The sequence below is a fragment of the Coregonus clupeaformis genome, chromosome 26, assembly GCF_020615455.1.
Source record: "Coregonus clupeaformis isolate EN_2021a chromosome 26, ASM2061545v1, whole genome shotgun sequence".
Lineage (NCBI taxonomy): Eukaryota > Metazoa > Chordata > Actinopteri > Salmoniformes > Salmonidae > Coregonus > Coregonus clupeaformis.
In genome coordinates, this window is record NC_059217.1 from 22,431,425 (window position 1) to 22,453,378 (window position 21,954).

At 44.7% G+C, this 21,954-nt stretch overlaps 1 protein-coding gene across 1 annotated transcript in view; it reads left to right on the top strand.

The window, feature by feature from the left end:
• LOC121540266 (ephrin type-B receptor 1) overlaps positions 1-21,954 on the top strand; it is a 244,071-nt gene that overhangs the window by 166,433 nt on the left and 55,684 nt on the right. Inside the window, exons 5-6 of the mRNA XM_041849016.2 lie at positions 3,979-4,314; positions 17,034-17,158. Coding sequence (XP_041704950.2) covers positions 3,979-4,314; positions 17,034-17,158 — 461 coding nt within the window. The remainder of the gene's footprint in view (positions 1-3,978; positions 4,315-17,033; positions 17,159-21,954) is intronic.

Sequence of the window (21,954 nt, forward strand, 5' to 3'; positions counted from 1 at the left end):
CCATACGCTACCCACCACTGTGACCTGTACGCTCTTGTTGGCTGGTCCTCACTACATGTTCTTCGTCAAACCCACTGGCTCCAGGCCATCTATAAATCACTGCTAGGCAAATCCCCGCCTTATCTTAGCTCATTGGTCACCATAGCAGCACCCACCCGTAGTCTGCGCTCCAGCAGGTATATCTCACTGGTCATTCCCAAAGCCAACACCTCCTTTGGCCGCCATTCCTTCCAGTTCTCTGCTGCCAATGACTGGAACGAATTGCAAAAATCTCTGAAGCTGGAGACTCTTATCTCCCTCACTAACTTTAAGCATCAGTTGTCAGAGCACCTTACCGATCACTGCACCTGTACACAGCCCATCTGAAATTAGCCCACCCAACTACCTCATCCCTATATTGTTATTTATTTTGCTCTTTTGCACCCCAGTATCTCTATTTGCACATAATCTCTTGCACATCTAGCATTCCAGTGTTAATACTATTGTAATTATTTTGCACTATAGCCTATTTATTGCCTTACCTCCATGACTTGCTACATTTGCACACACTGTATATATATTTTCTGTTGTATTTTTGACTTTATGTTTTTTACCCCATATGTAACTCTGTGTTGTTTTTTATCGCACTGCTTTGCTTTATCTTGGCCAGGTCGCAGTTGTAAATGAGAACTTGTTCTCAACTGGCTTACCTGGTTAAATAAAGGTGAAATAAAATAAATAAAAAATAGTGCATACATTTTCATACTAGCTTTAGACTCAAACACAGAGATAGAAACAGTGCACAACAAAACCCAAAGTCCCTGGCAGGGATCACAGAGCCAGTCAGTTCAGATGAAAGGGAAACATGTGAAAATGAAAACTGTTTCAGTGTTCCAGTATGAATGAATGTTGGTGAGACGGATGAAGTTGTGTAGGAGGGTTGGCTTGGATGGGGTGATTGAGTGGTGTAATTTCAGCTCCCATGCGGTGCTTTGTCATGTTAATGTTATTGTAACACTGTTGCAACACATCAACATCAAGAACACATGGGGCTAAATGGCAGCTGAATACCCCATGAAGTGTAATAACCAGTGGGGGATAATTTCTGCTAAACACAGAGCAGTTACATAGATACAGTGGGGAGAACAAGTATTTGATACACTGCTGATTTTGTAGGTTTTCCTACTTACAAAGCATGTAGAGGTCTGTAATTTTTATCATAGGTATACTTCAACGGTGAGAGACGGAATCTAAAACAATAATCCAGAAAATCACATTGTATGATTTTTAAGTAATTAATTTGCATTTTATTGCATGACATAAGTATTTGATCACCTACCAACCAGTAAGAATTCGGGCTCTCATAGATCTGTTAGTTTTTCTTTAAGAAGCCATCCTGTTCTCCACTCATTACCTGTATTAACTGCACCTGTTTGAACTCGTTACCTGTATAAAAGACCCCTGTCCACACACTCAATCAAACAGACTCCAACCTCTCCAGAATGGCCAAGACCAGAGAGATGTGTAAGGACATCAGGGATACAATTGTAGACCTGCACAAGGCTGGGATGGGCTACAGGACAATAGGCAAGCAGCTTGGTGAGAAGGCAACAACTGTTGGCGCAATTATTAGAAAATGGAAGAAGTTCAAGATGACGATCAATCACCCTCGGTCTGGGGCTCCATGCAAGATCTCACCTCGTGGGGCATCAATGATCATGAGGAAGGTGAGGGATCAGCCCAGAACTACACGGCAGGACCTGGTCAATGACCTGAAGAGAGCTGGGACCACAGTCTCAAAGAAAACCATTAGTAACACACTACGCCGTCATGGATTAAAATCCTGCAGCGCACGCAAGGTCCCCCTGCTCAAGCCAGCGCATGTCCAGGCCCGTCTGAAGTTTGCCAATGACCATCTGGATGATCCAGAGGAGGAATGGGAGAAGGTCATGTGGTCTGATGAGACAAAAATAGAGCTTTTTGGTCTAAACTCCACTCGCCGTGTTTGGAGGAAGAAGAAGGATGAGTACAACCCCAAGAACACCATCCCAACCGTGAAGCATGGAGGTGGAAACATCATTCTTTGGGGATGCTTTTCTGCAAAGGGGACAGGACGACTGCACCGTATTGAGGGGAGGATGGATGGGGCCATGTATCGCGAGATCTTGGCCAACAACCTCCTTCCCTCAGTAAGAGCATTGAAGATGGGTCGTGTCTGGGTCTTCCAGCATGACAACGACCCGAAACACACAGCCAGGGCAACTAAGGAGTGGCGTAAGAAGCATCTCAAGGTCCTGGAGTGGCCTAGCCAGTCTCCAGACCTGAACCCAATAGAAAATCTTTGGAGGGAGCTGAAAGTCCGTATTGCCCAGCGACAGCCCCGAAACCTGAAGGATCTGGAGAAGGTCTGTATGGAGGAGTGGGCCAAAATCCCTGCTGCAGTGTGTGCAAACCTGGTCAAGACCTACAGGAAACGTATGATCTCTGTAATTGCAAACAAAGGTTTCTGTACCAAATATTAAGTTCTGCTTTTCTGATGTATCTAATACTTATGTCATGCAATAAAATGCAAATTAATTACTTAAAAATCATACAATGTGATTTTCTGGATTTTTGTTTTAGATTCCGTCTCTCACAGTTGAAGTGTACCTATGATAACAATTACAGACCTCTACATGCTTTGTAAGTAGTAAAACCTGCAAAATAGTTAGTGTATGAAATACTTGTTCTCCCCACTGTACATACTATGTATAACTGAACAAAAATGTCATCGCAATGGGCTAGGCCCGTGTAGCTCAGTTGGTAGAGCATGGCGAGGGTTGTGGGTTCGATTCCCACGGGGGGCCAGTATGAAAATGTATGCACTAACTGTAAGTCGCTCTGGATAAGAGCGTCTGCTAAATGACTAAAATATAAAGTGTTGGTCCCACGTTTCATCAGCTGAAATAAAAGATCCCAGAAATTCCCACAAAAATCCCTGTTAGTGAGCAATTCTCCTTTGCCAAGATAATCCATCCACCTAACAGGTGTGGCATATCAAGAAGCTGATTAAACAGTATGATCATTATACAGGTTCACCTTGTGCTGGGGACAATAAAAGGCCACTCTAAAACGTGAAGTTTTGTCACACAACACAATGCCACAAATGTCTCAGGTTTTGAGGGCATGCTGAATGCAGGAATGTCCACCAGAGCTGTTGCCAGAGAATTGAATGTTCATTTCTCTACCATAATCCGCCTCCAATGTCGTTTTAGAGAATTTGGCAGTATGTCCAATTGGCCTCACAACCACAGACCACATGTAACCACGCCAGCCCATGACCTCCACATCCGGCTTCTTCACCTGCTGGATCGTCTAAGACCAGCCACCCGGACAGCTGATGAAACTGAGGAGTATTTCTGTCTGTAATAAAGCCCTTTTGTGGGGAAAAACTATTTCTGATTGGCTGGGTCTGGCTCCCAAGTGGATGGGCCTGGCTCCCAAGTGGGTGGGCCTATGCACTCCCAGGCCCACCCATGGCTACGCCCCTGCCCAGTCATGTGAAATCCATAGATTAGGGCCTAATTAATTTATTTCAGTTGACTGATTTCCTTATATGAACTGTGACTCAGTACAATCGTTGAAATTGTTGAAATTGTTGCATATTGCGTTTATATTTTTGTTCAGTATATTTATGGTTCTGACTCATTGTAATGCACATTATGAATTTGCCAACATCACAGATGACTGATAAAACAGCAGGAGTTAAATTACACGTGTGTATTTTTTGACTGAAATGGTGGCATCAGTGCTATACATTTACATCTGAGTTAGTATTATTTGTTGATCGCTATGGTTGATCCATATATCTCTTTCAAATCAGAGTGCAGTGTCTTGTTGCAGTGTCATAATACAGTAATAGCCGGTTGCTGAAACAGTGCTACAAACATGCCTAGAGACACCAAACTACATACCGTACAGTATATTCATGTCTGCACTGCATTCCCTCTTCCTGTCCAGGTGTCCCCTCTGGTCCCAGGAACGTCATCTCCATCGTCAACGAGACCTCGGTGATCCTGGAGTGGCTCCCGCCAAAAGAGACTGGTGCCCGCGATGACATCACCTACAACATCGTGTGCAAGAAGTGCCGTGCGGACCGGCCGTCGTGCTCCCATTGTGATGACAACGTGGAGTATGTACCCATGCAGCAGGGCTTGACCGAGACCAGGGTGTTCATCAGTAACCTGTGGGCCCACACCCCCTACGCCTTCGAGATACACGCTTTCAATGGAGTCACCAACAAGAGCCCCTACCCTGCCCAGCACGTGTCCATCAACATCACCACCAACCAGGCTGGTCAGTGGCTTTGTACAGCACCATGCGTTGTGTCTCACACCATGTGTTCATATACAGCATCCCCTGGCAACCATTATAGAGCTTTGTTCTGGGAATCAATTATTCAAGGCTTACAGTATATTAATCTTCTAAATGATGAATGGTATTGCACAACAACACAATAGTACTTCTGGCATTTCTTGTTTTTTAAACCGGAGACATTCTTGAACCAAAGACAAGGCTTTTGATCTTTTGTCAAGACTGAATTGGATTATTCATTACGTTTTTTAAATATTCAAACGTCACAAATCGGTGTATGTCTTTCAGAATATAGACAACATTCTGGAGGTAGAAGTGTAGTCATACAATGCATAGTTCTATCATTTTATTTATGGTATTGAAACATCATATGGACTTAATAATTTAAATGTGAGATAAATCAGTATCTGGCTCTGTCAAGCTTGTGTCGGTTGGTGTACTAAAGTGTAATAAATGAAGGAGACATTGTTTCTTTGGGAAGCCATTCTAATAATCAGTGCTCCTGTCACACACTATACCCCATGGGTAATGCCAGGCCAGCCAACGGCCCACTTCGTCCAGACATAGAAATCGTTGTTAGGAAGACTTGAGAAGGATTCTAATCATGACTCTCTGCCGCATTCCACTGTGAATGTTCCCGGAGGGACATTAAGATTTTCTTGCACTGCTATATTACTTTCACTTCAATGGAACCAAGGTTACTGAGCTCAGTGAGCTAATATCGTGTTCAGTCTCATTCAATTAGAATCATGTGTTGAACCAAACAACACAGAGTATAGAGAAGACCTGTAGTCTATGTCCTTGTGTCATTATACCAGTACACTCCCTTGTTTTAACGCAGGGGTTCTCAACTACTATTCAAAAAGGTCCGGTAACATTCATTTCCTAGGTCCGGATGGATATGGTCATTTATCGGCGTAGTAACAAACCCCCATCTTGCAACCCATGCAACCCCATACTGTTCAAACTGTTCACACCCCTCTTTCACAGCCCAGAATTTGTTTTGCCGGTTTAAAGCTAATTTCCTGCAATTCTAGATATTTTGTCATAGGATGGAGAGAAAATGTTGCCGTTTTAAACCTAATTCCTACAATTCTACACACTCTGCCATATCTTATGGGTGTTCATACGATACCTGAGTAACTCAACAAAATCAATGGGGGCCCCTTATGGGTCGAGGCCCATGGGTACGTAATCTGGCCATGATAACTACAAGATTTAGATCACTGGTTAGCCTAATTTACCTACCTAGCTAACATGGGCTAGTGGTTCATCAACTGGACATTTCAGACAGGTTATAAATAGCTCTCTAAGGTCTGTCAGTTAATGACATAACAAGAGGGAAACTGCCCATGCACTACTCAACAGCAGTAAGTAGAAAGAGTGACTGAATTCACAAAAACGTTATTTTTAATTTTTTATTTATTTGGGGTCGGATCCGTGGTCTGCCAGTTGAGCATGGCTGTTTTAACGCATATTTTCCATACCTAGAATAACCTTCTGAGATTCCCAACTGTAAGGCAGTCATAGCTCTAAAACGAGTAATTACATAGACATGGAAAATGTTGGTACCTACAATAACACTACTAGAGCCTAGCAAAACATGCATCAAAGGTGGAATGTGTAAGAGGTATGTTAATGGTGTAGCTACATCTGCTGGAACAGTGCCTTGACTAGGAATTTAGAAATGTGTCCTTACTAGCTTTTACATACACCACCAGTCAAAAGTTTGGACACACCTACTCTTTAAAGTTTTTGGGTGGCTAGACGTTCGTGTTTTACACCCACACATCCACCCTGACCAAGCACCCTCCTTTCTTTTTTTGCCTTAAGTAATCATCTGTCTTATGTAACTATACCAAACGTAACATATCATACTAATTTAAGTGGATTTTCGTTTACTGTGTTACGTCTAGTCTATGAGACCAGGCTGTGAAATGATGAGATTGAGAACATTGGCTTATAGAAATGAGAACGTAAATGGCCTTTATTACCTAGTAGAGCTAATAGTCCCCATCATCTTGCTTGGCAGGGTAATTGCTCGACTTGACAGATGGATATAGATAAAGAAAGAAAGAAATAGATACACCAAATAGCCAATGCTAATGTATTTTTTTAAACGGCTGCAGTGGTAATGAGTAGGTAAGAAAAATGGTCTGTGACATTGTATTATTGTCAGGTAATTGTGCCCTTTCAGCTGTCCCTCAGAAGCCTTTTATGTCATGGCTGTGTAGGGAATGATCTGTCATGTTGGGAATAGAAGGAGGAGTTAAGAAGCAGTGGAGGAGATGGATGTTGAACTAGAGTTACCTTAAACGGTGAATGAGTTGGCTCTATTGAAAGGGTCCGTTTGGAGGAGACACGGGGGGTGGGAGGTTGGTTGGAATAGAGTTACTTCTGAGGTTCAGAGTAAAGGAATTCTCTGTTGAGGACAGAATTAGTTGTGGTTCAGTAAGGGAGCATTAGACCTTATTCAGGCTGGCGTGACAGAGCTGACAGGAACTCTGATAGATGCTCCTCTCCTCTCCTCTCCTCTCCTCTCCTCTCCTCTCCTCTCCTCTCCTCTCCTCTCCTCTCCTCTCCTCTTGGACACAGTGGTGTGTATTATCATGCATACCGGATTTACCACCAACCGAAGACCAGCTTACTTCTTGGAACTTTTCAGTTTAATGTAAAATATAATACTACATATGCTTTTACCATTGCCTTTTACAGTTTCTGCATTCTCTAATGTTGGAAGTAATGTCTGAGAAAGTCTGCAAGAGAGTGTAATTCCATAAATTCAAACAGAGGTGCAGATTAAATGGCAAGAAATTAATATTCTAATGTGGGCAACATATTAACATTTACAATCCGAGGCCCCGCTTACTCTTCCAGAACTGTTTCAGGCAGTTCTGGCAGAGTAACTGACAGTAGCAGGCCTGGATGATAGAAGCTCACAGAGAACTGTGCCAAACCCGCTGCTCTGGCACGACTTTGGGACCCCAAACTCTTCCCATACTGGCATAGAGACAATGTGGCGGGTGCTGGCGCTCAGTGGAGGCTTCTCTCCAGCCCATCAAAATGTGTGCTCAGGGGAACAGTTCTTACAGTACACACACTCCGCTCAGGGAAATGTAAAACGTGTCTACTGATCCATGGGTAGGAGATGTCTGGCCAGAAGTTGCATTAGTCTACATAAAGGGATCCATGTTAACTTGAGCCTCTCATAAAGACCAGTAAACTGTGTGTACATTTGTAGAGAGATATTTTGTTCTTTGTTCAGTGGGATCTTCGAGAGTATTTGAATCCATCACACAGACTCTTGAATTCCCAAGCTGAAAATCTGTCATAGCTCTCTCATAAACTGTAGTAATCATTGAACAGCTTCAGACGCTTACTCATAGATGCTCTGCTTGCTATAGTAGTAAGACTGCATTTCAATTTCTTATGGAATATACTCTACCGGTCAAAAGTTTTTGAACACCTACTCATTCAAGGGTTTTTCTTTATTTGGACTATTTTCTACATTGTAGAATAATAGTGAAGACATCAAAAGTATGAAATAACACATATGGAATCATGTAGTAACCAAAAAAGTGTTAAAAAAATCAAAATATATTTTATATTTGAGATTCTTCAAATAGCCACCCTTTGCCTTGATGACAGCTTTGCACACTCTTGGCATTCTCCCAACCAGCTTCACCTGGAATGCTTTTCCAACAGTCTTGAAGGAGTTCCCACATATGCTGAGCACTTGTTGGCTGCTTTTCCTTCACTCTGCGGTCCGACTCATCCCAAACCATCTCAATTGGGTTGAGGTCGGGGGATTGTGGAAGCCAGGTCATCTGATGCAGCACTCCATCACTCTCCTTCTTGGTAAAATAGCCATTACACAGCCTTTAGTAGTGGTTTCTTTGCAGCAAGTCGACCATGAAGGCCTGATTCACACATTATTCTGTGAACAGTTGATGTTGAGATGTGTCTGTTACTTGAACTCTGTGAAGCATAATTGCTGCAAAGAAACCACTACTAAAGGACACCAATAAGAAGATGAGTGTCAAGGCGTCAGTGTAATGCGGTAGGCGAAGTCAGGCGCAGGACACAGAGCTAATCAAAAGGCATACTTTACTCGTAGGTAAAAGAATGAACAACAACCTCCACGCAGGGAGGGAAGCAAACCCGCACACTAACGACAACCAAAACATGAACAAACACGCACAACACACAGTGTGAGACAGAGGGTTAAATAGGGAAGACATAACTACATGATGGGAAACAGGTGTGACCAATAAAGACAAAACAAGTCGAACATACATACATGGATCGGTAGCAGCTAGTACTCCGGTGACGACGAACGCCGAAGCCTGCCCGAGCAAGGAGGAGGGGCAGCCTCGGCAGAATCCGTGACAATGAGACCTGTTTTGGCCAAGAAACATGAGCAATGGACATTAGACCGGTGGAAATCTGTCCTTTGGTCTGGAGTCCAAATTGGAGATTTTTGGTTCCAACTGCTGTGTCTTTGTGAGACGCGATGTGGGTGAACGAATGATCTCCGCATGTGTATTTCCCACCGTAAATCATGGAGGAGGAGGTGTTATGGTGTGGGGGTGCTTTGCTGGTGACACTGTCTGTGATTTATTTAGAATTCAAGGCACACTTAACAAGCATGGCTATCACAGCATTCTGCAGCGATACGCCATCCCATCTGGTTTGGGCATAGTGGGACTATCATTTGTCTTTCAACAGGACAATAACCCAACACACCTCCAGGCTGTGTAAGGGCTATTTTACCAAGAAGGAGAGTGATGGAGTGCTGCATCAGATGACCTGGCCTACACAATCCCCCAACCTCATCCCAATTGAGATGGTTTGGGATGAGTCGGACCGCAGAGTGAAGGAAAAGCAGCCAACAAATGCTTAGCATATGTGGGAACTCCTTCAAGACTGTTAGAGAAGCATTCCAGGTGAAACTGGTTGAGAGAATTCCAAGAGTGTGCAAAGCTGTCATCAAGGCAACGGGTGGCTATTTGAAGAATCTCAAATATAAAATATATTTAGATTAGTTTAACACTTTTTTGGTTACTACATGATTCCATATGTGTTATGTCATAGTTTTGATGTCTTCACTATTATTCTACAATGTTGAAAATAGTAAAACTAAAGAAAAACCCTTGAATGAGTAGATGTTCTAAAACCTTTGACCGGTAATGTATATTTCCTGGCATTTTGAATCTATGAGGATTCAAGAATCACTGCATCAGCTAATCCCATCTTCCATATCACCAGTATTCTGCAGTCGTTGGGGTCTGTACTTCCCTACCGAAGCTCATTCACCCATGACACGATTATATGAGACAGGAAAGGCTTGCAGTGTCTGTATTATTTGGCACCATATACACGAGTAAACACCTCAGAAAAATACAAAATAAAATAAAGGTACAAGTGTAGCTACAGTAGCCACTGGCAGTTAGCTATATTTAATATCTTATCACAGAAAGCCATGCTCTTGTGTTCTGGTCCGTTTGTCTCCTGTGCCCTATCAGGACATTTGGATATTGCATCTGAACCAACGTCTTGTAAATAAGAAAAAAAGAAACAGGTGGAAATATTCCCCTAGGCAGTAGACATTCAGATGAATAACTCAGTGAGATAACAGGCTATGTCTGGCTATCAGGAGGACTTTCTGTCTCTGTGTGAGTGATCCCTGAAGCTCAGCACTTCCTGTGCCTGAGTAGAGGCATTAAAACATAGGCCTATAAAACATTCACAGAGTCAGAGAGAGAGAGATAGATAGGGAGAGAGAGGGAAAAAAGAGAAAGAACAATGTGTACAGAAAGAAAATACAGATACATGTTTTTAAATGTAGCAAGACCAAAAAGAAACGTATATTTCATCAAATCAAATCAAATTGTATTTATTTGTCACACATACACGTGTTTAGTAGATGTTATTGCGGGTGTAGCAAAATGCTTGTGCTTCTAGCTCCGACAGTGCAGTAATATCTAACAAGTAATATCTAACAATTTCACAACATATACCATATACACACAAATCTAGTAAGGAATGGAATTTAAGAATATATACATATATGGACAAGCAATGACAGAGCGGCATGGACTAAGATACAGTATAATATTATAGAATAGAATATAGTATATACATATGAGATGAGTAGTGCAAGATATGTAAACATTATTAAAGTGACTAGTGTTCCATTTCTTAAAGTGACCAGTGATTTCAATAGGCAGCAGCAGCCTCTAATGTGCTAGTGGTGGCTATTTAACAGTCTGATGGCCTTGAGATAGAAGCTGTTTTTCATTCTCTCGGTCCCAGCTTTGATGCACCTGTACTGACCTCGCCTTCTGGATGATAGCGGGGTGAACAGGCAGTGGCTCGGGTGTTTGATGTCCTTGATGATTTTTTTGGCCTTCCTGTGATATTGGGTGCTGTAGATGTCTTGGAGGGCGGGTAGTTTGCCCCCAGTAATGCGTTCGGCAGACCACACCACCCTCTGGAGAGCCCTGCAGTTGCGGGCGGTGCAGTTCCCGTACCAGGCGGTGATACAGCCCGACAGGATGCTCTCAATTGTGCATCTGTAAAAGTTGGTGAGGGTTTTAAGGGCCAAGCCAAATTTCTTCAGCCTCCTGAGGTTGAAGAGGCTCTGTTGCACCTTCTTCACCACACTGTCTGCGTGGGTGGACCATTTCAGTTTGTCAGTGATGTGTACGCTAAAGAACTTGAAGCTTTCCACCTTCTCCACTGCGGTCCCGTCTATGTGGATAGGGGGGTGCACCCTCTGCTGTTTCCTGATGTCCACGATCATCTCCTTTGTTTTGTTGACATTGAGTGAGAGGTTATTTTCCTGGCACCACACTCCCAGAGCCCTCACCTCCTCCCTGTACGTGGTCTCGTCATTGTTGGTAATCAAGCCTACTACTGTTGTGTCGTCTGCAAACTTGATGATTGAGTTGGAGGCTTGGCCACGCAGTCATGGGTGAACAGGGAGTACAGGAGGGGGCTGAGCACGCACCATTGTGTTGAGGATCAGCGAAGTGGAGATGTTGTTTCCTATCTTCACCACCTGGGGGCGTCTGTCAGGAAGTCCAGGACCCAGTTGCACAGGGTGGGGTTCAGACCCAGGGCCTCGAGCTTAATGATGAGCTTGGAGGGTACTATGGTGTTGAATGCTGACCTATAGTCAATGAACAGCATTCTTACATACAGTGGGGAGAACAAGTATTTGATACACTGCCGATTTTGCAGGTTTTCCTACTTATAAAGCATGTAGAGGTCTGTAATTTTTATCATAGGTACACTTCAACTGTGAGAGACGGAATCTAAAACAAAATCCAGAAAATCACATTGTATGATTTTTAAGTAATTCATTTGCATTTTATTGCATGACATAAGTATTTGATCACCTACCAACCAGTAAGAATTCCGTCTCTCACCGACCTGTTAGTTTTTCTTTAAGAAGCCCTCCTGTTCTCCACTCATTACCTGTATTAACTGCACCTGTTTGAACTCGTTACCTGTATAAAAGACACCTGTCCACACACTCAATCAAACAGACTCCAACCTCTCCACAATGGCCAAGACCAGAGAGATGTGTAAGGACATCAGGGATAAAATTGTAGACCTGCACAAGGCTGGGATGGGCTACAGGACAATAGGCAAGCAGCTTGGTGAGAAGGCAACAACTGTTGGCACAATTATTAGAAAATGGAAGAAGTTCAAGATGACGGTCAATCACCTCGGTCTGTGGCTCCATGCAAGATCTCACCTCGTGGGGCATCAATGATCATGAGGAAGGTGAGGGATCAGCCCAGAACTACACGGCAGGACCTGGTCAATGACCTGAAGAGAGCTGGGACCACAGTCTCAAAGAAAACCATTAGTAACACACTACGCCGTCATGGATTAAAATCCTGCAGCGCACGCAAGGTCCCCCTGCTCAAGCCAGCGCATGTCCAGGCCCGTCTGAAGTTTGCCATGACCATCTGGATGATCCAGAGGAGGAATGGAAGAAAGTCATGTGGTCTGATGAGACAAAAATAGAGCTTTTTGGTCTAAACTCCACTCGCCGTGTTTGGAGGAAGAAGAAGGATGAGTACAACCCCAAGAACACCATCCCAACCGTGAAGCATGGAGGTGGAAACATCATTCTTTGGGGATGCTTTTCTGCAAAGGGGACAGGACGACTGCACCGTATTGAGGGGAGGATGGATGGGGCCATGTATTGCGAGATTTTGGCCAACAACCTCCTTCCCTCAGTAAGAGCATTGAAGATGGGTTGTGGCTGTGTCTTCCAGCATGACAACAACCCGAAACACACAGCCAGGGCAACTAAGGAGTGGCTCCATAAGAAGCATCTCAAGGTCCTGGAGTGGCCTAGCCAGTCTCCAGACCTGAACCCAATAGAAAATCTTTGGAGTGAACTGAAAGTCCGTATTGCCCAGCGACAGCCCCGAAACCTGAAGGATCTGGAGAAGGTCTGTTTGGAGGAGTGGGCCAAAATCCCTGCTGCAGTGTGTGCAAACCTGGTCAAGACCTACAGGAAACGTATGATCTCTGTAATTGCAAACAAAGGTTTCTGTAGCAAATATTAAGTTCTGCTTTTCTGATGTATCAAATACTTATGTCATGCAATAAAATGCAAATTAATTACTTAAAAATCATACAATGTGATTTTCTGGATTTTTTAGATTCCGTCTCTCACAGTTGAAGTGTACCTATGATAACAATTACAGACCTCTACATGCTTTGTAAGTAGGAAATCCTGCTAAATCGGCAGCGTATCAAATACTTGTTCTCCCCACTGTAGGTATTCCTCTTGTCCAGATGGGATAGGGCAGTGTGCAGTGTGATGGCGATTGCATCGTCTGTGGATCTATTGGTGCGGTAAGCAAATTGTACACTAAACAAAAATATAAACGCAATATGCAACAATTTTAAAGATTTTACTGAGTTACGGTTCATATAAGGAAATCAGTCAATTGAAATAAGTTTATTAGGCCCTAATACTGTAATTTGCCTCATGCCTGTGGAATGTTGTCCCACTTCAATGGCTGTGCGAAGTTGCTGGATGTTGGCTGGAACTGGAACACGCTGTTGTTCGATCCAGAGCATCCCGAACATGCTCAGTGGGTGACATGTCTGTTGAGTATGCAGGCCATGGAAGAACTGGGACCTTTTCACCTTCTAGGAATTGTGTACAGATGAAACATGAGGTGATGGCCACGGATGAATGGCACGACAATGGCCCTCAGGATCTCATCACGGTATCTCTTTGCATTCAAATTGCCATTGATAAAATGAAATTGTGTTTGTTTTCCGTTGCTTATGCCTGCTCATACCATAACCCCACCACCACCACCATGGGGCACTCTGTTCACAACTTTGACATTACAAAATCGCTCACCCACACAACGCCATACACGCTGTCTGCCAACCGGGATTCATTTGTGAAAAGCACACTTCTCCAGTATGCCAGTAGCCATTGAAGGTGAGCATTTGCCCAATGAAGTCGGTTGTGACGCCAAACTGTAGTCAGGTCAAGACCCTGGTGAGAACGACGAGCACGCAGATGAGCTTCCCTGAGACGGTTTCTGAAAGTTTGTGCAGAATTTCTTCGGTTGCGCAAACCCACAGTTTCATCAGCTGTCCGGGTGGCTGGTCTCAGACATGGATGTGGAGGTCCTGGGCTGGCGTGGTTACACGTTGTCTGCGGTTGTGAGGCCAGTTGGACGTACTGCCAAATTCTCTAAAATGACGTTGGAGGCGGATTATGGTAGAGAAATTAACATTCCATTCTCTGGTAACAGCTCTGGTGGACATTCCTGGTGTCAGAATGCCAATTGCACGCTCCCTCAAAACTTGAGACATCTGTGGCATTGTGTTGTCTGACAAAACTGCACATTTTAGAGTGTCCTTTTATTGTCTCCAGCACAAGGTGCACTTGTGTAATGATCATGCTGTTTGATCAGCTTCTTGATATGGCACACCTGTCAGGTGGATGGATTATCTTGGGAAAGGAGAAATTATCACTAACAGGGATGTAAAAACAATTGTGCACAAAATTTGAGAGAAATAAGCTTTTTGGTCATATGGGCAATTTCTGGGATCTTTTATTTCAGCTCATGAAACATGGGACCAACACTTTACATGTTGCGTTTATATTTTTGTTCAGTGAAATTTTTATCCAAATTGGTAAAGGAAGCCAGGGACATGTTGTCCCACTCCAGAATGAGACTTTCCTAATGATGCAGACAACCTGATAAAAATGTAACATTGTTTTGTCTGGATATGCGGTATGTGATGAGCTATCTTTGTACCTTTCCTCCTACCCGCTCTGCCTTATCCTTGTGGGAAGCAGTCTTGGTAATGCCTGGGGACTCCTGAGACTGCTGCTTCGTCCTTTAGTTCTCCGGTGGGACATTCTTACCTTGTGAGAATTGAGGGTGCTCAGGAGATTGGAAGGTGCTCAGGGGATTGGAACTCTTGACAGTTTTACCGCCCTTATCTTGCTTGTTGAAATCCTCCTCTACACATTTTCCTCCTTGTAAATCCACACACATCTTGGAGACATAAAAAGAGCAACACGCTGAGGCAGGCCTTTGAGAGCACTGCTGGTTTACCTTAGCCAATAAAAATGGATCAATAATTCAAAAATGATGATGAAGACATCAATGTCACTCTAGTAACTTGTCATCAGAGTGCAAATTATACTGTGATATTCTGATCAAATTAATGGTAAGTCTGAAATACGGGGCCAATGGATCTTTTTTGTAAATAAGTCGGTGTACCTGTAAATGTTCAGAAATACGGGAATGTCCCGGGAAAAACGGGATGGTCACGGTCAACTTACTAGACCACAATGTTCATCACAATGAACTTCGAATACCGTATCCCCGTCAGCCGAGGCAATTGTATGCACATGAACACACACAGGCAGTAGATCAGTATATCAACTTCAATAGAGTAAAATGAAAATGCATCACCAATACTCAAATGATCATTATTTAGAGACCCTCCCAAAGTGACTTTTGTTGCCTTTAAGGGAGTTTATGTCTCATTCGGCGGAGCTTAGCCCCCCCCTGGCTCCCCTGTAATTCGCACCCTACTCATCGGCCTTATTCAGTGTAATTGTTTATAGAGATTTTGGAGTCCCTTTTTTAACAGGGGCAACATGGTATCGATAGCTTCAGCATGAAAATCACAAACAAACAAAAAGCATTGTAATTAATAGCAGCAAACTATTAATTTTCACAGCTTGCCTGTGGAGGTTGAGGCAGTTAAACAGCAGTTGAGAGAGCAACAACCCAGACGCATGTCGAGGAAATGTCAGATGGCTTTTTTTGTGGAGTTTTTGTGGCTGTTAGTCAGACGGCCATTATTCAGACCTGAGTGTGAAGTCTAGTCTAGCGTGGAGATTTATTTTCTCAGAGAACTGAGTGTTTTTTCTCCCTCCTGTCTGATTTGGCTCCTAATTCACTCAGCCTAGTGCCAGCTGAAGTCTGTGACAACAGACAAGAGAGGCGAGGGAAGACACACACACACACACACACACACACACACACACACACACACATATACAGTATATATAGCGTTACTTGTCATAGATAGTTTGGCCTGATTCGTTCACCCGCTCAACATAAACCCTGTGACTTTGGCCTGTGTGCTTGCTTTATTATACAAGTTTGTGTTAAGGATATTCCAATCCATTTCGCTAGACGTTCACTCAATAAAATCTAGCCAATTCCATATCTCATAGTCCAAAAACAAAATCAGCAAATGAAAGGAAGTAAAAAATGAATTGAATTGAATAGGCTGCTTGAATTGAATAGGCTGCTGCCTCACCGCTAGCCAACTTCAGCGTAATTCATAATGTGGCGCAAAGCTGGAGCAGCAGTGCATGAAAGAGAGAGCCAGAGAGCATCCCCTCGCTGACTGACGACTATCCCTATTCTTCTATTAGCCAGAGCAGCAGTGTACAGACAGCCGCCTAACACTACTAACATCTCCCCCTGCTGCTGCTGCTGCTGCAGTAAGGTGGCTCAGTCACATAGAACTGCTGGGCTGTAAGACAAACATACAAACAGATACACCATTAAGTAATAATGTGTCTGTGATATTGGCTCTGAAGGTAATGTCCTACACTCCTCCTCTCTCCATCCCTGGTGCAGGGCTTGCTGATGTGCCCTCCATCCCTCCCCTGGGTTAAGATGATGGGTTGGTGGAGACGGTGGCCTGGGGCATTGGGGCGGTAGCAGAGAGAGAGGGAGGAAATGAATGGGCAGAAGTTTAATTCATTAAACGTGTTATATGCATTTCAACTCTATTGCTCTCTGTAATGGGAAAAGAGGGCTGGAAATGTGCTATAAAGTGAGCTCAGTTCAATGCCATATAATTTTTGTAGTAGAAATACAATGACCAAGGATACATCAGTACTGCTTAAAGGAATGGTATGAAGACATCATACGTCTGTAGTGTTTCGTAAGAGATTTGAAAGCCATTCAATTAAATGGGACTCTTCAGTCAAGCATGTGTTTTCTTCCTATCAAGGAAAACACAATTCAAAGCTTAATACAGTTTCAGCACGGAATGTCTTTATTTCACAACATTGATTAAACATGTACAGTGGGACTGTTCCTATACTAAAGAGTGCTAAGGACACATACAGACAGTTAACCTTATCTCATGTCTGTCTATTCCCTCAGCTCCCTCCATGGTTCCCATCATGCACCAGGTTAGCTCCACAATGAAGAGCTTCACGTTGTCATGGCCACAGCCGGAGCAGCCCAATGGAATCATCCTGGACTATGAACTGAGGTACTACGAGAAGGTAAGACATAATTTTCAAATTCAGTGTTTGTAATAAGAACTAGAATACACGAGCAGATCATTATTGTCTACCAGAGAAATCTCCCTTACTTTCAATGGAAAGACACCCAGAATGTTCTGGGCTGGTATTGGTCTACCAAGCTTGTTGGGAATATTAGCCTTTATTTCTTTATTTATCCTTCTCCCCATCAGACTCAATATTAATGTGCCATTATACTTGACACGTTTGGTCTAATTTGATTGTACCCTCTAGATGTTTGAGTCATTCCCCTCATTGCCTTGGGAATCGTGCACCTGAGATTGCCTTAGCAACCTTGATAATTGTACATTAATTGCGTTTAACCGGCGTCTGCTTTAGATGAGCACAGAGCACTGGGTTGCTAGGATACTGCAGTTCTTGGACCTAATTTGTGTGAAAGGTGTTCTCTTAGGCTGGATCCTTCCGCTAGCCCTGTCAAACCGTGGCTCCTCCACACAGCCTATTCTCCCCTGAGTAGAGGCAGCACGCACGGCCTCTCAGCTCTATATCATTAGGTAGTAAACATGCAGCTTCCCCTATGCTTAGAGAGGGCTGCCCTGTGGTCTCTCTCTGGTCTTATATCCACTCCATCGCCCTAGCCTCCCTCTGTCTCTCTCAGCTTCCTCTACTCCCTCTTGGTCTTTCTCTCACTCTGTTTTACAGTGTGTTTCTCCATTGTTTTGTCCATTCCCTTTTCATTTTCTCTCTGTACCTGCTGCACCTCTACAGTCTTCTGTCAGTATCCTTCTCTGGCACTATTATTTTCCTCTTTGATATAGTATGGGCATACCTATGGAGTTCATGAATAGGGTCGTTTCTATTGAAAAGGCTGTGTTGACAGTCCTGTCCACTCATAAAGCCTGCAGTTACTGTAATATTGTCTATCATCCAGCATAGCACTGTCAAATGTGCTCTTTCAGAGAGTTTGGTCAAAACCCTTTATGTTCTCTGATGACTTTGTTGTTTTCTTGGCATTCTTTGAAAGGCTGTTATTAATAAGCACTTTATATGTCCAGTTCTGAGAGCACGAGAAGAGGGAGGCTAGCAACACTCTAGTTGGCCTATTTAAACCGACAAAGTCGCGTTAAAGATAATGAGTGTTCTGTATGTCAAACACAACTAGCAATTTTAGCATTTTTACTGTTAATGGACAGGACCACAATTGTTTTCATCTCTCTGCCTTTGTCTGTATTTGTGTGTCTCCCCCAATCCGCTAAGCTATCTAGAGCTTTGGCAGTTTCTGTTTTTCTCTTCTGTCCTGAGACAGTAGTTATATTTCAGTATAGAGACACACCTTTGTCATCATAGCAGAAGTCTGAGTGACAATCACAGGTTTAGGATGAGGTGGTTTCATTTCACGACTCCCACAGTGTTTCCAAAGACACAACATAGTGCTGAACACAGTAATTTCCTCAGGGATAAAATATTTGCCTGGTCCGCAGCCATATTGCAAAGTAGAGATGAAGAGAAAACCAGAAACTCCTGCTGGTTTCATTGAAACTCTCAGAAAGATGGCCCCACAACACATAACACTGGGATTCAGATGCTCCTGGCTTGGAAGGAGAATAATGAATTCTGCTATTACACCAGGACCAGGTTAGACTCCCCCACAGAGAAGAATGGAGAGAATTCTGGATCAAATTGCATGGATAAGGGTCTGAACGCTTTGTTGTATTTCCATTCTCTTGTATCTACCTGGGCTGCCTAATATGATAGCTTTATCACCTCTGTCTGGGCAAAAGGAAAATGGGTCAAAACTAAAAGTAAAGCTTTTGAAGTTTTGATGCCATGACGTCATTGAAGAGGCCCACTCTAGCTTGCATGATGCTGTGTGGAGTATTAGACATCTTTGATCTTCACTAAAAAACAGCCCAGGAATAGGGTTCATACCTGGTGAAATAGATAATTGTGTATGGAGGGCCAGTGTAACAAGCTGTGTCCTGCCACTCCCTTCCTAATTTCACCACCCCCCGTCCAGTGTTTCTGTGTTTTAAATGCCAGTCGCCCAGCTGCACTCGCCAGAGAATGTCTGGAGCCTTGGGGGTGGTTTAGATTGGGGATCGGGCCTGGATTGCACCGATTGACCAGTGAAAGCAGAGATAAGGTCATCTCTATTCTACCGAAGGTCTTTTTCTCTCTTCTCTTCCTCTTAGTCTTTTTCTTGCTCTTTTTAGACTGTGCAGACAATGAAGAAGCGGTTGGTTTCCCGATGGGACAGCACACTGAAAATGTCAGCACTCCCTGTCACAATATCCCATTATGTAGGAGAATAGTCTCTCCCCCAAGTAATGTTCTGCTCGCTCTGGTACAAACTACATTCCGCATTCTCTGCCTGTGTGAGGAGAATTCCCTTTACTAGCCTGTGCTGAGGTAGTGCACGCCATCTTGGCCTTCTTGCTGAGCATCAAAGCTGGTGTGATGATAAGCAGTGAGAATATTGACATGAAGGCAAGGTGCATTCTGCTATTGAAAGTGAAATGGCAAGGCAACAAGGCATATTTCATCCGTCAGCTTTGGCTGAAGTGCCACGGAACGCTGCAAGGCTGAACACTGCAAGGCTGTTTTCAGTTCACAGTCCAACTCCGCAGCTCCTGGAGTCTCGCCACCCCTCCCAAATCTTTAAGAAGGCCAGCCCAGGCAAGGATAAGGACAGGATGTGTTAGAGCTTCAGAGGGATGGGATTGGGAAAGGAGTAAAGGCCAGTGCAATCGGCATTTCTGGGGAAGAGAGATAAGTGGCCTTGGGTATTTAAGGAAAGTCAGGCATTATCCCCCGTATCTAATTCTGCACTGGACCTTGTCATTTAGGCAGTGCATGGCTACAGTCTTAGAAAAAAGGGTTCCAAAAGAGTTATTTGGCTGTCTGCATAGGAGAACCCTTTTTGGTTCCAGGTAGAACCTTTTGGGGTTCCATGTAGAACCCTTTCCACAGAGGTTTCTACCTGGAACCAAAAAGGGTTCTTCAAAGGGTTCTCCTATGAGGACAGCCGAATAACCCTTTGTCAGGCGTCAGTGTGTAGCGGTAGGACGGAGTCAGGCGCAGGACTCAGAGCTTGTAGACAATGTACTTCACTCGTAAATAACAAATGAACATAAACTCAACGTAGGGAGGACAATCCAGCTCACAAACACACTCGCCGGTGCCCCCTCGATGTCCAGTTGGGGGCGAAGGAACCTCCCGTACCTCAGACTCCTGGAGTGGACCAGCTACCACCGGCCTGAGGAGAGACACATGGAACGAGGGGTTAATATGATACTCAGGAGGAAGCTGTAACCTATAACAAACCTTGTTCAATCTCCTCAGGACTTTAAATGGCCCCACAAACCGCCGACCCAGCATCCGGCAGGGCAGGCGAAGGGGCAGGTTTCGGGTCGAGAGCCAGACCCGGTCCCCCAGTGCATACACTGGGGCCTCACTGCGGTGGCAGTCGGCGCTCGCCTTTTGTCGCCTGATGGCCCGTTGCAGGCGTACATGGGCAGCGTTCCAGGTCTCCTCCGAGCGCCGAAACCATACCATCAACCGCAGGTGCCTCGATCTGGCTCTGATGCCATGGTGCCAGGACCGGCTGATAACCTAATACACACTGAAATGGAGAAAGGTTAGTGGAGGAGTGGTGGAGGTAGTTTTGGGCCATCTCTGCCCAGGGGATGAAAACCGACCACTCCTCCGGCCGGTCCAGGCAATAGGACCGCAGAAACCTACCCACATCCTGGTTTACTCTTTCCACCTGCCCATTACTCTCGGGGTGAAACCCTGAGGTCAGGCTGACCGAGACCCCCAGACGTTCCATGAACGCCCTCCAGACCCTTGAGGTGAACTGGGAACCCCGATCAGACACTATATCCTCAGGTACCCCGTAGTGCTGGAGGTCGTGTGTAAATAGGGCCTCCGCAGTCTGTAGGGTCGTAGGGAGACCGGGCAGAGGAATGAGATGGCAGGACTTACAAAACCGATCCACAACGACCAAGATTGTGGTGTTCCCTTGTGATGGGGGAAGGTCCGTAACGAAATCCGCCGATAGGTGGGACCACGGCCGTTGTGGAACGGGTAGGGGTTGTAATTTCCCTCTGGGCAGGTGTCTAGGTGCCTTACACTGGGCGCACACCGAGCAGGAGGAAACATAAACCCTCACGTCCTTAGCTAAAGTGGGCCACCAGTACTTCCCACTAAGACAGTGCACTGTCCGACCGATGCCAGGATGACCAGAGGAGAGTGACGTGTGAGCCCAATAGATCAATCGATCGCGGACATCTAACGGCACGTACATACAACCCTCTGGACAACGGGGGGGGAGTGTGCTCTGTACGTAACGCCCGCTCGATGTCCGCGTCAACCTCCAACACCACCGGTGCCACCAGACATGAAGCCGGAAGTATGGGAGTGGGCTCCATCGACCTCACCTCTGTGTCATACAGTCGGGACAGAGCGTCTGCCTTAGTGTTCTGGGAACCTGGTCTGTAAGAAAGGGTGAACACAAAACGGGTGAAAAACATGGCCCACCTTGCCTGGCCAGGGTCAGTCTCCTCGCCGCCCGGATGAACTCCAGATTGCGGTGGTCATTCAAAATGAGGAAAGGGTGTTTAGCCCCCTCAAGCCAATGCCTCCACGCTTTCAGAGCCTTAACCACAGCTAACAGCTCACGGTCCCCCACATCATAGTTGCGCTCCGCCGGGCTGAGCTTCTTCGAAAAGAAAGCACAGGGGCGGAGCTTTGGTGGCGTACCCGAGCGCTGAGACAGTACAGCTCCTATCCCAGCCTCGGACGCGTCCACCTCTGTG